General features: G+C 41.3%; 1 protein-coding gene across 10 annotated transcripts in view; it reads right to left on the bottom strand.

The window, feature by feature from the left end:
• PMFBP1 (polyamine modulated factor 1 binding protein 1) overlaps positions 1 to 13302 on the bottom strand; it is a 52222-nt gene that overhangs the window by 38292 nt on the left and 628 nt on the right. Inside the window, exons 2-5 of one of the 10 annotated variants that reach the window (XM_019819976.3) lie at positions 12729 to 12927; positions 12157 to 12302; positions 9096 to 9167; positions 3819 to 3974 (exon numbers count right to left, since the gene is read on the bottom strand). In XM_019819976.3, the coding sequence (XP_019675535.2) occupies positions 3819 to 3974; positions 9096 to 9146 (207 nt within the window). In that variant the 5' untranslated portion in view covers positions 9147 to 9167; positions 12157 to 12302; positions 12729 to 12927. Of the gene's footprint in view, positions 1 to 3818; positions 3975 to 9095; positions 9168 to 10177; positions 10396 to 10478; positions 10498 to 12156; positions 12303 to 12728; positions 12928 to 13302 lie in introns of those variants that run through there. The other 9 variants (XM_045047202.1, XM_019819978.3, XM_019819979.3 and 6 more) reach the window with 9 other exon arrangements.

Genomic DNA, 13302 nt, shown 5'->3' with positions numbered 1-13302 from the left:
TTAAACTGAGATTTGGAGAAAATAAGCAAGTTGGAAGTAATCTTCTGGAAGTAAGATTAGTTCTTGAAGTTACCATTCAGAGTTGAATGGTTCCAGAAGGCTGTCAGGTCCACCATGTTTCTCAGACAGATTTCTATCCAGGCCTCAGGTGTTTTAAAAGATGGAGAGCACTGGCCACCTGTAGGAACCTGTTGCCATATTTAGTCAATTTCTCAGCCCTACTTATGGTCAAAGAGATTATAGCTATTGCTCTTTCCTTGCCTATGTGGCTACTTGATCACAGAAGGAAATTAATTGGCCTGGCATGATTTGCCTTTTGAGAAGTCACTTTGGTTTCTACCCAATACTTTGTGCTTTTCAAGTTGATGCTAATTGATTGATGTTAAGTTCTATATTTTCCCTGATATTGAAGTTAAGCTGACAGGTCTATAATTACCAGGATTGTCCTTTTTCCCTTTTTAAAAAGATGAGCACTTCATTTACCCTTTTTCAGTCTACAGGGACTTTCTTTATCCTCTTGAGTTCTCAAAAATAATCGCTAGCAGCTATGTAATAACACCTGCCAATTCCTTAAGTACTCTTCAAAGTATGTCATCAGGTCCTGCTGATTTGCCTAAAGCCGGCTTTTCAAAATACTTTTTAACCATTTTATTCCCTATTCTAGTTTGCACTCTCTTCTGTTTCAGGTTGGCATTGCTCTGATAACTGGATCCCTGCTGCCTTTTCCCCTTCATTTAAGAACTGAAACTCTCATCTTTCCCCAGTCATTGTCATGAACTTCTTTATTTTAGAGGTGTTAAGCGAGGTATTTTCTCTGTAACTCTAGTTTAGCCTTTTATCACTAGATTAGTTTATCTGTTACTTTTCATATCTTCTACAAGTTACATTTCTTGTACTTTCTTGTATTGGTAGAGTGTAAAACTGTGTTTAAGTGACATGCATTTCTTTTGGATACATCTTCATGGTTCAGACATTTTTCTTATCAGTGATCTCTGCTTATCAGAGATTCCCTTTAAAGAAAAAAACCTCTTTATTTTGGAATAGTTTTAGATGTACAGAAAAATTGCAAAAGTAGTATATAGAATTCCCATATGCTCTTTACCTGTCTTCTCCTAACACTAACATTTTACATAACTATAGTACATTTGTCCAGCTAGAAAATTAACATTGGTAGATTACTATTAAACTACATACTTTATTCGGATTTTATCTGTTTTCCCACTAATTTTTTTTTCTGTTCGAGGATCCAATCCCAGATTCCACAAGGCATTTAGCAGTTCCACATAAAAAATTGTTTTTCATTCCCAATGACTCAATGTCAGTCATATTTCTGTGCCATAATTTCCATCAAGGATGTATTAACCTGTATTCAACTGGTTACTTTTATTTTCAGAAATCAAATTTCTTGCCCAGTTTTATGCTAAGAATAGTGTCCTACGTCCACTTCAAAGATGAGTTTGATAATCTAAGCTCTACTGAAAATCAGGGTGTTCTCCCCAGGCTACCACCGGGGCCAAAGGGGCCTGGGAAATTGCACAGAAAGACCTTTCTTTTTCTAATTTGATCATTCTTTTATTATGATATCTCTGTTGTTCTTTTCTCCTTTCACGTTAATTGAAAGGTTCCTGGGCAGGTTCAGGACTACAGTGAGGCAAGTGCAGATTTTAGGAAGGCATTCAGTCTCCAGGTTGGCACTTGAGGGTGAGTGCCCTATAACATTTGTACCCTCGGTATCTCATTTGCTTTAGCTATCTCTGTTCCTGGGTTTTGGAGCATGACATATTCTTGATTTACTAGGTTACCACCCCCTGCCTGCGATCCCTGTAGTTACATGTTAATATCCAATGTAGTATTTTAATTTTGTCTCCTAATTCTAGTTCTTAATTATGACCTCTGGTTTATTTCTCCAGATCTTTGTTAGACAGTAGTCAAAAATTTCAGAAAGTCTTGGGTTTTCCCCTCTGTTCCCATATTACATTTCCTTGTAGAAGGCAGATCTTGCAGGGATTTTCTGAGTGGATGAGTATAAGTCTACATCTAATTGTGTATTTGTATGCGCAGTCTCCAATTTAAATTCTGCACTAAGTGCTAGGAAAAAAAGAGAGCCTGTTTTAAAGCTTATTTCAAGCTGTTAGACCTTCTTCTGGGCAATTAGAATAATAAAATGCGATTTAATACCTTTCTCCTTCCAAGTTGCTAGGTACATTTATAAGCCACATGGCTATCCCTGACTGGGGGAATAAATAAACTTGTGACAGCAATGGTGAGAATATCAAAAAATGTTAATATTTAGAAAGAAGTAAATTATGATAATATTCTTCCTGAGATCCATTTAGGAAAACCAATGGACTTTTCTATGTTTGTGACCTCCTGGAGAAAGGACAGTAACGCTCAGTAGGATAAGGTGGAATTGCTTTGTTGGTAACATTTTTAGGACTTTGTAGAGGAAAAATCTGTGGTTTCGACAGAGAGGTAGTAAGTCCTGAAAGAAGTCTAATAGACCCAATTAAGAGAGACCAGACCACAAATATTGAAGAAGACAGTGGAGTCTTACACAGTCTTACACAGCTAAGGCTAACTAGGGGGTCTAGCAGCAGATCTATGCAACCAGTAGCTGCTTCATGTTTGCCAAGGACTCAAGTCCCTAAAAAGATATGAAGACTGCAAATAAGGCATCTTATAAACCCAAAGTTTTCAGAGAGCTATGGGAAAATATCTTCCAGCTGGCTTCCCAGCTTCTGGGGATAAATTTAGAGATGGGTTTACAGAGCCTAGAACTAGAGTTTCCAAAAAGAGAAAACCTCAGGCTTAATTGTTGCCTCAGCTGGTGAACTGCCTAGCCTACAGGTAAGTATTAGTTCAAAAAAGATAATCACGCCAGGGGAAGATGATCATGCCATTGTTCATACATGTGCAGGACAAGTGTTACTGAGTGTCTTGGCTTGCACACCTCCAGAAGCAAGCTCTGTGGCACGGGACTGAGTGTTAAATAGTAGTTTATGTGGGAAGTGATCTTGGGGAATTCAGGTAGGTGGGTGGAGAAATGAGACAAGGAAGGGGGTGTTATCAAGCTAGTCACCATTGTGGGTAGCTGGTGCAGGATCCCATTGAGGAACTCCAGGACAGAGCAAAGAGCATGCCTGGAGTATTCTATGACTGAGGGCCAAGAGACATAGATTATTTATCCATTTCCCCATCAGTCGTTGGTTGAGGGCTGATTTTGGGGGCATTAGCCATTCCACATTTGAGCTTCTCTGGTGATTGGGTTCCCGCATCTAGAAGAAAAGCTTGCAGGCAGAGAGCTGCAGATGTGGCAATAAAGATCACCTGCTGTGCTGATGATCATTGACACCTCTAAGCGAGTGGGACAGTTGTTATTTTCATGGTTGACTTAGAAGTTTGTCTAATATCCATTAGGAGATGCTACTCTCCTTATATAATTAGGATTTGGTCTTTTCAGGTCTTTTCTGGCCTCAGATGCTGTAAATCCAGGTGTAAAAGGCCAGATAAGGAAAAGACAGGGCCTCAAATGTAGATGACCTTGGAGATAGCTAAATGAAAAAGTTCTGATGGCAGGGATGGGGTGTTCGTGTGTGTGTGTGTGTGTGTGTGTGTGTGTGTGTGTGTGTGTGTGAAAGAGAGAGAGAGAGAGAGAGAGCGAGAGAGAGCAAGAGAGTGAGAGAGTGCATGTATTTAATTCTGCTCAATAAATGCTCTTGAATGACTAGTGGAAGAATTTTCCATTATTGTTCCTGCCTAAGGAAGCAGAGGTGGAAGTTGAGGGAGCAGAGGTGGGTAGTAGCTGCTGAATCCCTTACGCGGTTGCTACTCATCATTGCCTCCTCCACACAGAGTTGGTTCTCCTGCAAGGTCTTCCCCTGTCTCTTGCAGACATCATGCAGATTTTTGATGTCAACTTGCAGGCTCAAGAGCTTGCTGTTCAGGCCGCTCACTTCTCGGTCTCTCTCCCCCACCTAGGCAGTCAGAAAAAACACGAGCATTAATTATAAACTATCAAGAAAATGCTCACTTTCGTTCACTTAACTGGTTGACAGAGACTTTAAATTTGCTGGAAATTTGTCCATCAACTCTTAGCTGTTATTACTCATCCAGTGTAACATTTACACAGTATCCATTTGCGAGGTGTCTGAGTGCTCTGCATTATTCAGACAATTACTTATTTACATTAATTAATCTTCACCCACTGCTGTGGGTACATCACAGACACTTCCTCTGTTTTTCAAGAGGAAGTCAGTGCCTAGAATAATTCCAGGCACCTCGCAGACTGTCTATAAATATTAATGGTTCTGCCACTGATGAAATGAACATAGTGAGATGTCAAATGAACTTGTCAGGACTACAGTGAATCAGTGATGGAGTTGATGTGGATTCTGAAGTGTTTTAACTTTCTCTTCTACCCACTAATCCAACAGACGTCCTTCACCTGTAAACTGAGTGCTTTTCTGTGGAGACGTACACCAATGAGAATAAAAGTAAAATCCCTGGGCTGGTTGCATAAAATAATCTGTCTTTGATTACGAGTGAAAAAGATTAGCTAATTACAGCTAGGTCAGAATGGAAATTAATGATAGAGATCAAAATAAAGTGTGCGGACCCTAGTAACTTGGGTGGAGTTGGGAGTGTAGAGCTGTGGTAAGAAAGTGTGTGCTCCATCACACTAGGATGCCACCGTCCACTCTCACTGTTGTGGGTGGCAACAGTATAGAAAGAAATTAGGAAGAAGCCCTTTGTGAACCTATCCAGTGCTTTAGTCCTGTCACCGTGCAGACTTTTCATAACACTCAAGGGGACAGGCACTACCACTTCTGAGTTTCAGATGTTGGAACTGAGTCCGGTACTTTTATGGTACATGATTATCCAAAGCAGGCTCTTAGGCAAGGATTCCCAGCATCTATTAAAGAAACACTCCCAAGAGAAATCAACCAGGAAGTGAAGGAAGCAAGACAGGAAAAGAAGAAGAAACCAAGGAAGGGCACTATTTCAGACAAAGTTCTCAAGGCGGTAGCTTTTGCCTGATCCCACAGGGAACTCTGGAGTGTAAGTTACACCTCGGGAGTTTGTCCTGATTAGTTGCAAAAGCTGGGCTGTTAGACTCATTATCAGCCAGTCAATGGCTAAGGGCTACCCCATGGGATATAATCTCCCAAGGACTTCCAGCTCTCTGCTCTTATGAGCAAAGTGACCCCAATAGCCCAAGGGCAATTCTTCTAAGAGCGTTTCAGGTACAAAAGCATACAGAAGCCATGGGTGCACAAAAATGGTAAAGTGATCCAAACGACAGTGCCCAGGGTCTCATAGCTGGTTGGCAGCAGAATGAGGAGAGGTCTGCTCTCCTGACCCTGTAGCCAGTGATCTGCCACCATACCCCACTGATTGCTCTGGCTTCTTAAATACATGAGCTACATAACACTCATCCCCAGGGGAGCTGGAGACCTGATATGGACATCATAAATCAAGCCTTACTGGACAGGTCAGTTTAAGAGACCTCTGCACAAGGCCGAGGGGGGCCAGAGGATAACCACGAGAATCGGACACCGCAATGTCAGAGTATTCGGAATTCAGAAGGTTTCCCAGAAGTGCTGCTGTCTCAGCTGATTTATTTCTTCATTTCCATTTAGTACCTGGATTTTTTTTTTTTTACCACTTTACAGTTTAATTAGGTTAACGGCATGGCTCTGTCATTAAAAGGATTTCATTATCTCAAAACTCTCTCTCTTCCTCTCTTGCTCCTGTCCCTCGTTCCTCACTTTCAGAAAAATAACAGTGGATGTCAACTGCCCCAAGCATGTAATTACCATTACAACAATTTACCAGGGACTCTCTTAAGAGAATGTGTGCAGAGCAGTTAAAAAAAAAAATGGTGTACGGACACCGTTTTCTAACTAGAAAAAATCCTTGACTCGACCTGGAGCAGAAGTTTGATTTCAGTTCTTTAAATTCCTTTTCGCATTGTTGCCACACTGGGAATAGGGAATAGAGGCTCTCTGGGTATTGAGACCCTAGGGATCTTCTCCCCCTGTTGCCACAGGACTCTTTCTTTGGCATCTATGAGCAGATTAGGCGACAATACAATGCCTGCTTTATAGAGTGTCACGTGCCCCATACTCTTGCTTTAATGCTGAATATACCCATCTTAAGGTGAGGACCATGTCACCGGATTGTTCCATATGGAGCCTGGCACACTGTGGACTCATTAACAAAGTAGCAGTGATATACAACTTGAGCTTCTCCAACTTAAAAGCTAAATGCCTTCTCTTTGTCAGGCCAATAAAAAACCCCTCTCCCTCTACTTTTAGATGTCTTCTGAGCAGAAGACCTGCTTGCCACCATTCTAATGCACCAACAGGACTTCAGAATTGGATCTTTAATGTAGATGATCTCATCTAATTTGGACATTAGCTTTGACTCAGAGTGTCTGAGGCAATTTCTTCATTCAGAAAACAAGAGGTTTGGAATAAATAATTCTTAGAGGATTCTGCAAACCAACTGAATAACAAATGTGTTTTGTTGGATGTCAAATGAAATTTGCTTCTGAAATCAAAACGAGGGGCGTCTGTGTGGCTCATTCAGTTGAGTGTCTGACTCTTAGTTTCAGCTCAAGTCATGATCCTAGGGTCATGGGATTGAGCCTCAAGTCGGGCTCCGTACTGAGCGTGGAGCCTGCTTAATTCTCTCTCTCCTTCTCTCTCTCTCTCTCAAGTTAGGCTCTGTACTGAGCATGGAGCCTGTTTAATTCTTTCTCTTTCCCTCTCTCCCTCCCTCTGCCCTTCTCCCCAACTCACTCTCTCTAAAATAAAAAAAAAAAAAACCCAAAAAACCAAACAAAGAAACCCCTAACCATTCACTCTGAAAGTCAGAATCATACAGGGGTTTTTATTCATCAGAACAGGCGTGGAAATGCTAGGAGAGCAACGAGCTGACTCCCATGAACAACAAAAGATTTTTACTGTAGGCAGTTGTAAGAAGAGGATGTGCTCACCTCAGAACTCCAGAAATGCAAGTGTTTCTGAGGTTCCAGGAAACTTAATTTCTTGCTAATATCTTGCACAGAGGTCAGTGTACACTATTTCTAATCCTATCTACTTTATGAAGGCTAAATTCCAGGCAGATGCCTTTTGAGTATCAATATGTGGCAGGAATTGATTTAATCTGACATTTCATCAATCAAAGCTCTGTAACCAGTACTGGGGCATGAGAGGAACTGAGAGTCATAATGCTGACCTGCAGGCACCATCTGATCCTGCCCTAGATCTGAAGTCATTAACGATGGCTGAAATCACAAGCCTCTGCTGCTGGGTGAGTTTTCACTCACAAGCCATGCATTTATATACCCAGGTTTTACTTATACGAGGTTGGAACCTGGTCACCATTTGAAGGCATATGACATCAGCAGCAGCTACCAACCACAGGCAAAATGGTGAGGGCTGATACTGCAGTTGCAACGCTGATAGTTATTGGAAAACAGATTATTTACTGAAGCAAATCTTCTGTATTGATTAAATGGGTCTTTTTCAAAGAGCATGTCTTCTCGAACATACATTTCAAAAGCTCGGAAGAAATTTTGCTCTAGACTTCAAAGTACTGACAAATGGTTTCATGCTTCTTTTTGGGGGAAGCTGATGTGAAACTGAAGCCTGTGATTCAGAAGTAGTCTCAGAAGTCAAGAGCATTACAAAGATTTAAGATGGCAGCATTCTATGAAGGATTTGGCACTCAAACAAGAAACCTCGGGTGGTGGATTCCAGAGTAATTTTGGAGTCAACCAACGATACCATAAAGGTCACCATCTTTGGGAAATTATGTTTTTTATCTGAGGATAAAGACAAATATTTAACAAACAATGGAAACCACGACCACCATTCAATATGTATAAATTTCTAGTGAGAATTATGTTTTAAAATTATCATTGCTTCAGGAATGAAGCATTTTACTATGTAATAGTAGAGTTTACAGTCATATACAGTAATTTCAAGCACTGTTATCAATCTTACTAACTTTATTCCTGAGTTTACATTTCCCTCAATAGAAACATTGCAGATTTTGATTACTTATAATGGGAATTAATGGGCACTTATACAAAGTTTTGCCTGTGAGCAAAAATTTTGGAACCAATTTTATTCATCTAGTGAAGAATGAGTATAATTTTATTGTGTTCTAAGTTCTTTAAAAATTGGCACACTACATAAATATATGGTTTAGGATACACATGGCATATGACAGAGGTCAGCCACCTATGGAATATGGGCTGATTTTTATGGCCCTTGGGCCATTGCTACATACTTTTCTCCATCATGCCCTTGGACAAATTATTTCACTAGAGAGAGTGAAATCTTCACTTGTGGAGAGTACGCTCCACAAGAACAAGGATATTTCTCTATTTTGTTCCCTGCTTTATGCTCACCCCCTAGAACTGTGCCTGGCACATCTAAGGCAGGCCAAGGATATAAGTTGAATGAAGAAATGCCCTTCTAGAAAATCCATGCCAGATCCTTGTTCCCTGAAGAATATGCAGCAAATTCTGTACAGCTTCCTGCAGTAATGCAGCAGGAAAGTGTTCATTAGAAGAAGGTCTGTTAAAAGCATAAGTCATGTGGGACAATCCTATGCTAACCTAAACATCCGCCTTAAAAGCTTTCTGGAACAAGTGAGGGAATAGGTAAACACAGTTTGGCCAAAATATTAGACTAATTAGAACACTGCATTTCCATACCATTCCAGATAAAGAACAATGTTGGCAACAATAGTTAAGATCTATTAAACACTTCTTATGTCCTGAGCACTGGTGTTTTACACACAGTATCTTACTCAATCCTCACAGCAAGCCTTTGAAAAGGGTGCTAATTATTCATATTTTCTAAGTAAGGGGAAGGAAGCTCAGAGAGGGTAAGTAACATGCCCAATATTATAGTGCTATTAGATGTGGACCACGACCCACTTTGTTCAAGTCTGGGCTCTTAAATGCTATGGTCTGTTGCCTACATCTCTGTGATATTTTGGGATGCTTATTACTGGAGTTTGAAGTTAATTGTAACAAAGGTTCGACTCCATGTGTGTAGAAGAGTTAGGAGCCTTACCTCATCTTTCATTTCCTTGGCACCTCTCAATTCTTCTTTAAGCTTTAGCATTTTCTGAGCTTTGTTATAAACCTGCAAAAGTCCAAGAATTTAAGATGGCAAAAATCGAAATAACCTGGCCCTTTAAAGGTTTTCCCATCTGGATGTGTGCTCTCAGCAGGGAGCCTGCAAAAATTTCCCGAACTGTTAGCAATACCTACTTGTCTGCCCATCTGTGTTTTCAAAAGCGTGTTAAAACCTTTACCAGAAAGACAGGACCAAGGATTTACAGGTTTTCCCCAAAACCAACACTTGGTGGACCAAAGAGTTTCTGAATTCATAGTTTCTTGGAAAGCAAAATATTGAGATCTTACTTTCTAGATTTCTCACTATTCAATGGCTCAAATATAGTTAACATTATGCACTAATTATGAACCAGACAGAATGTGCACAACCCAACTTCATTCTCAGGATAACCCCACTATCCTTCTTTTTTTTTTTTTTATTTTTTTTTTCAACGTTTATTTATTTTTGGGACAGAGAGAGACAGAGCATGAACGGGGGAGGGGCAGAGAGAGAGAGGGAGACACAGAATCGGAAACAGGCTCCAGGCTCTGAGCCATCAGCCCAGAGCCTGACGCGGGGCTCGAACTCACGGACCGCGAGATCGTGACCTGGCTGAAGTCGGACGCTTAACCGACTGCGCCACCCAGACGCCCCAACCCCACTATCCTTGTTTTACAGAGGAGGAAACTGAAGTCCAGAGAGGCTAAGTGACTTACCCAAGGTCACACAGGCTGTCTTACTACTCCATGAGGAGCTGTCATTAACTTATAACTATTAATTTGGAGATATCTGACGATGTGGTTTTTTCAAAGCATCAAGTTACTGTATGTTGGTGCTTATAAAGTTATGTAGAAACTCATAGAGTGCTGAGAATTATCTATATAAAAAGCCTCAAAGAAAACCAAAGATTTTTGCACATGTGTGTGCATAACTATAGGATAATGTGTTTGAGGTCATAACGAACTGACTTATTAAAATAATCCAATTTATCATGTTTTTCATTCTAAGACTAAAGGAGATTTCTGCCAGGCACTTACCTGCAGAATAGTTCCAAGAATGAGAAGCTATCAAAATACTCATTCTTTGTAATGAACCACATCCCCCACCCCTAATATAAGCCAAGAGGAAGAAAGAATGCTGGTGAGACATGGAATTTGGAATGTTTTATGGGGTTGTATTCTGATATGCTGCATTGTTTACCCTCTTTAGTCTTTGTGCACAGAGGTGCATCATGGGAGCGGGGGTGTAGCTCAGGCTTCCCCAGTAGGGAGAGGCCAGGTGATGCTGCAGTGACAGACAGCCCCCAAATTTCAGTGACTTAAAACCATGAAAGTTTACTTCTCACTGTGCTACATGCCCTTGATCAGTCAGCTGGGGCTGTTCCTCATTGTCCTCAGCTGGTAGAACCTCTGTCATCTAGTATGTTGCCTGTTGCCATGGCAGCAGAGGGGTAACATACAGGGTCTTAGAGTGGAAGTGACACGCTTCACTTCGGCTCACATTTCATTGGCCAAAACAAGTCACGTGGTCGTGCCTAACATCTTCCTTTATCCCCTAAAGGAAGTATTGGTGACCATCACAAATGATGTCCACACTAGGTGTCTCAGCCAGATGGACTGCTGTAACAAAGTATCACAAACAGGGTAGCTTATAAACAACAGAAATTTCTCACAGTTCTGGAGGCTGAGAGATCCTTGACCAAGTCCCCAGCAAGTTAGGTGTTTGGTGATGACCTTCTTCAGAGACAGCTGTGTGTGTGTGTGTGTGTGTGTGTGTGTGTGTGTGTGTGTGTGTGTTTCCTGTAACTTTACATGGCTAAAAGGGCAAGGGACCTATGTGGAGTCTCTTATAGAAGAAAACTAATCCATCTCATGACCTAATCACATCCCAAAGTCCCCACTTCCTAATACCATCATTTTGGGAATTAGAATTTCAACACATGAGTTGGGGGGGGGGACATAAACATTTAAACTAGAAGATTAAAAGTAATGTGGCATAAAAACACTAAACAAGGCTCTAGGCCACCAAGCTTCTAAACCTAGTTTAGCACCCATGTCAAGGAATGGCCTTTGGAATGAAAGGCACTCATCTATCTGAGGCTTTGTTTCTGGCTCTATAAACTGAGGTTGGGGGGTTGAATTAAATGACCATTGTCTTTAAGGTTTACTGATTCAATGTTCTACCATGATGCACATGTTTCTTTAGTATAACCAGCCTAAGCATCACACAAAAGTTGGAATGGAACAAATATATCCTGGAGAATAGTATTCCTCCAAAGGCAGGGGTGTCTGGGTGGTTCAGTTGGTTAAGTGTCCAACTCTTCATTTCAGCTCAGGTCATGATGTCACGGTTCACAAGATCAAGCCCTGCATCGGGCTCTGTGCTGCCAGCACGGAGCATGCTTGGGATTCTCTCTCTCCCTCTCTCTGCCCCTCCCCTGCTCTCTCTCTCTCTCTCAAAATAAATACATAAATATTAAAAAAAATATTCCTCTACAGGCAGACCTGCAGGATGGTCTGGAGATGACTCGTAAATCAAATAAAATCTTATCCCAAGGACAGAAACGACTGTCTAGATTGTGATGGTTTTGTCAACTATGGAGTTACACAACTAGCTGCAAGGGCCAAGAATGTTTGGAAGGAGAAGTGTAAGGCATAGGGCCTCATATTTACATGAAGAGATATTGGACTTCACTAAGTGAAGTAAGTTAGAAGAAAAGAAAGAGAGAACTAAGTTGTGTGTCTCCATGAAGGAGACATGGGAATCCTGTGAGTCATTAACAACAGCAGTGGGCAATTTGGAATTGCTTATGGTGAAAAAAATGGAAGGGTTATATGATAAATTTTCAGTGCATTTGACAGTAATGTTTGCCAGATGGGTAAGGAAGAGTGCTTTGAAGGAGCCTCAAATGCTTTATAAAATGATCATGTGGAACCTTCACAGTGCTCTCTGAGGAGTGTGGCTGGACCAATATTTTGTAGAGGACAGAACTCATAATGGAGGGAGGGCTCCCTACCTGATCTGTGGGTACAGATCTCTGGGCCAAGGACTTGAATGTCTTCTCTCTTTTCAAAGCCTCATTCTATGTCTTCTGTATCTCTTTTGAAATCGCCACTTCTTCATGCCTCATCTCTTCCACTGGCACATCCAATTCTGCTGCATCTGCCAAGGGAATTGCTTTCTTGTATTCAAAAGTCCTGCCCTCTTCCCCCCTGCCCCAGCAGGCCTTCTCTTCATGACGGCTATGACCAGAAAAACAAACAAACAAACAAACAAATAAACAATTCTAGTGAAACAAGAAACTCAGAGTATCCAGTGATGTTTTGTGCTTCCTGGTTGGCCTCAGCTCACACTCAGAGCACCTTCCAGATTCTCAAGAAACACCTAGCACTGTACCTCACATGAGTCACTAGTTTAGCACGTATGAACTCAGATGTGTAAAGAAAAAGTAACTTTTTTTATTACTCAACATGGTTACTGAGCCTCATTCCAACAAATGGCAGAAACAGCATCTTAGTTATTTCTGAGAAAGTGCCATCATTTTCAGGTTAAAAATAAATCAGTTCACATCTCCCTCCACCTCTTTACCTCCTCTTCAGAGTACACCTAAATTCTGGGGTCCTAGGTTGGAGTCTGGCATCAGAGGTGGCTCTGGTCCATGGTCATGGACATCTCTCCCAGATTGAGCGTGCTAACAGTGTCCTCGTCAACAGGCTGGATTTATTGAATCTTCCTCATACTGTGGGCTTTGGGGCTGCTGGCCCTGTTTCATTTTCCAAGGATGTTCCTAATGCATAGAGAAAGACAAACAGACACACACACACACACACACACACACACACACACACACGAGATTGGTCTCAGGGTTTCTCTTATTAGACCTGTCCTAACATCATTCTACATTTTGTTTGGAAAGGTGTTAAGATGAAGGGGATAGGATCCTAAGGTTTTGCTCACTTTCCTGCCTCCCATTCCTGGTATTGATCAAAAGTCTCTTTGGCCCTTGCTTTGCTAAACCTATCTGGGGTTCTATTGTTTCCCCAGCTCTTTCCCACCTCATCAATCTCACCAGAGTCTAATTCTCTTGCTTATGCTCAAATTCCCCTTTCCTTCCTCTTTCCTAATTCAGAGAGGCTTTGTTTTGTTTTTGGGAGAGGAAGGA

Source organism: Felis catus, chromosome E2 (genome assembly GCF_018350175.1).
Source record: "Felis catus isolate Fca126 chromosome E2, F.catus_Fca126_mat1.0, whole genome shotgun sequence".
NCBI lineage: Eukaryota > Metazoa > Chordata > Mammalia > Carnivora > Felidae > Felis > Felis catus.
This window is presented reverse-complemented; position numbering and strand designations above follow the sequence as displayed.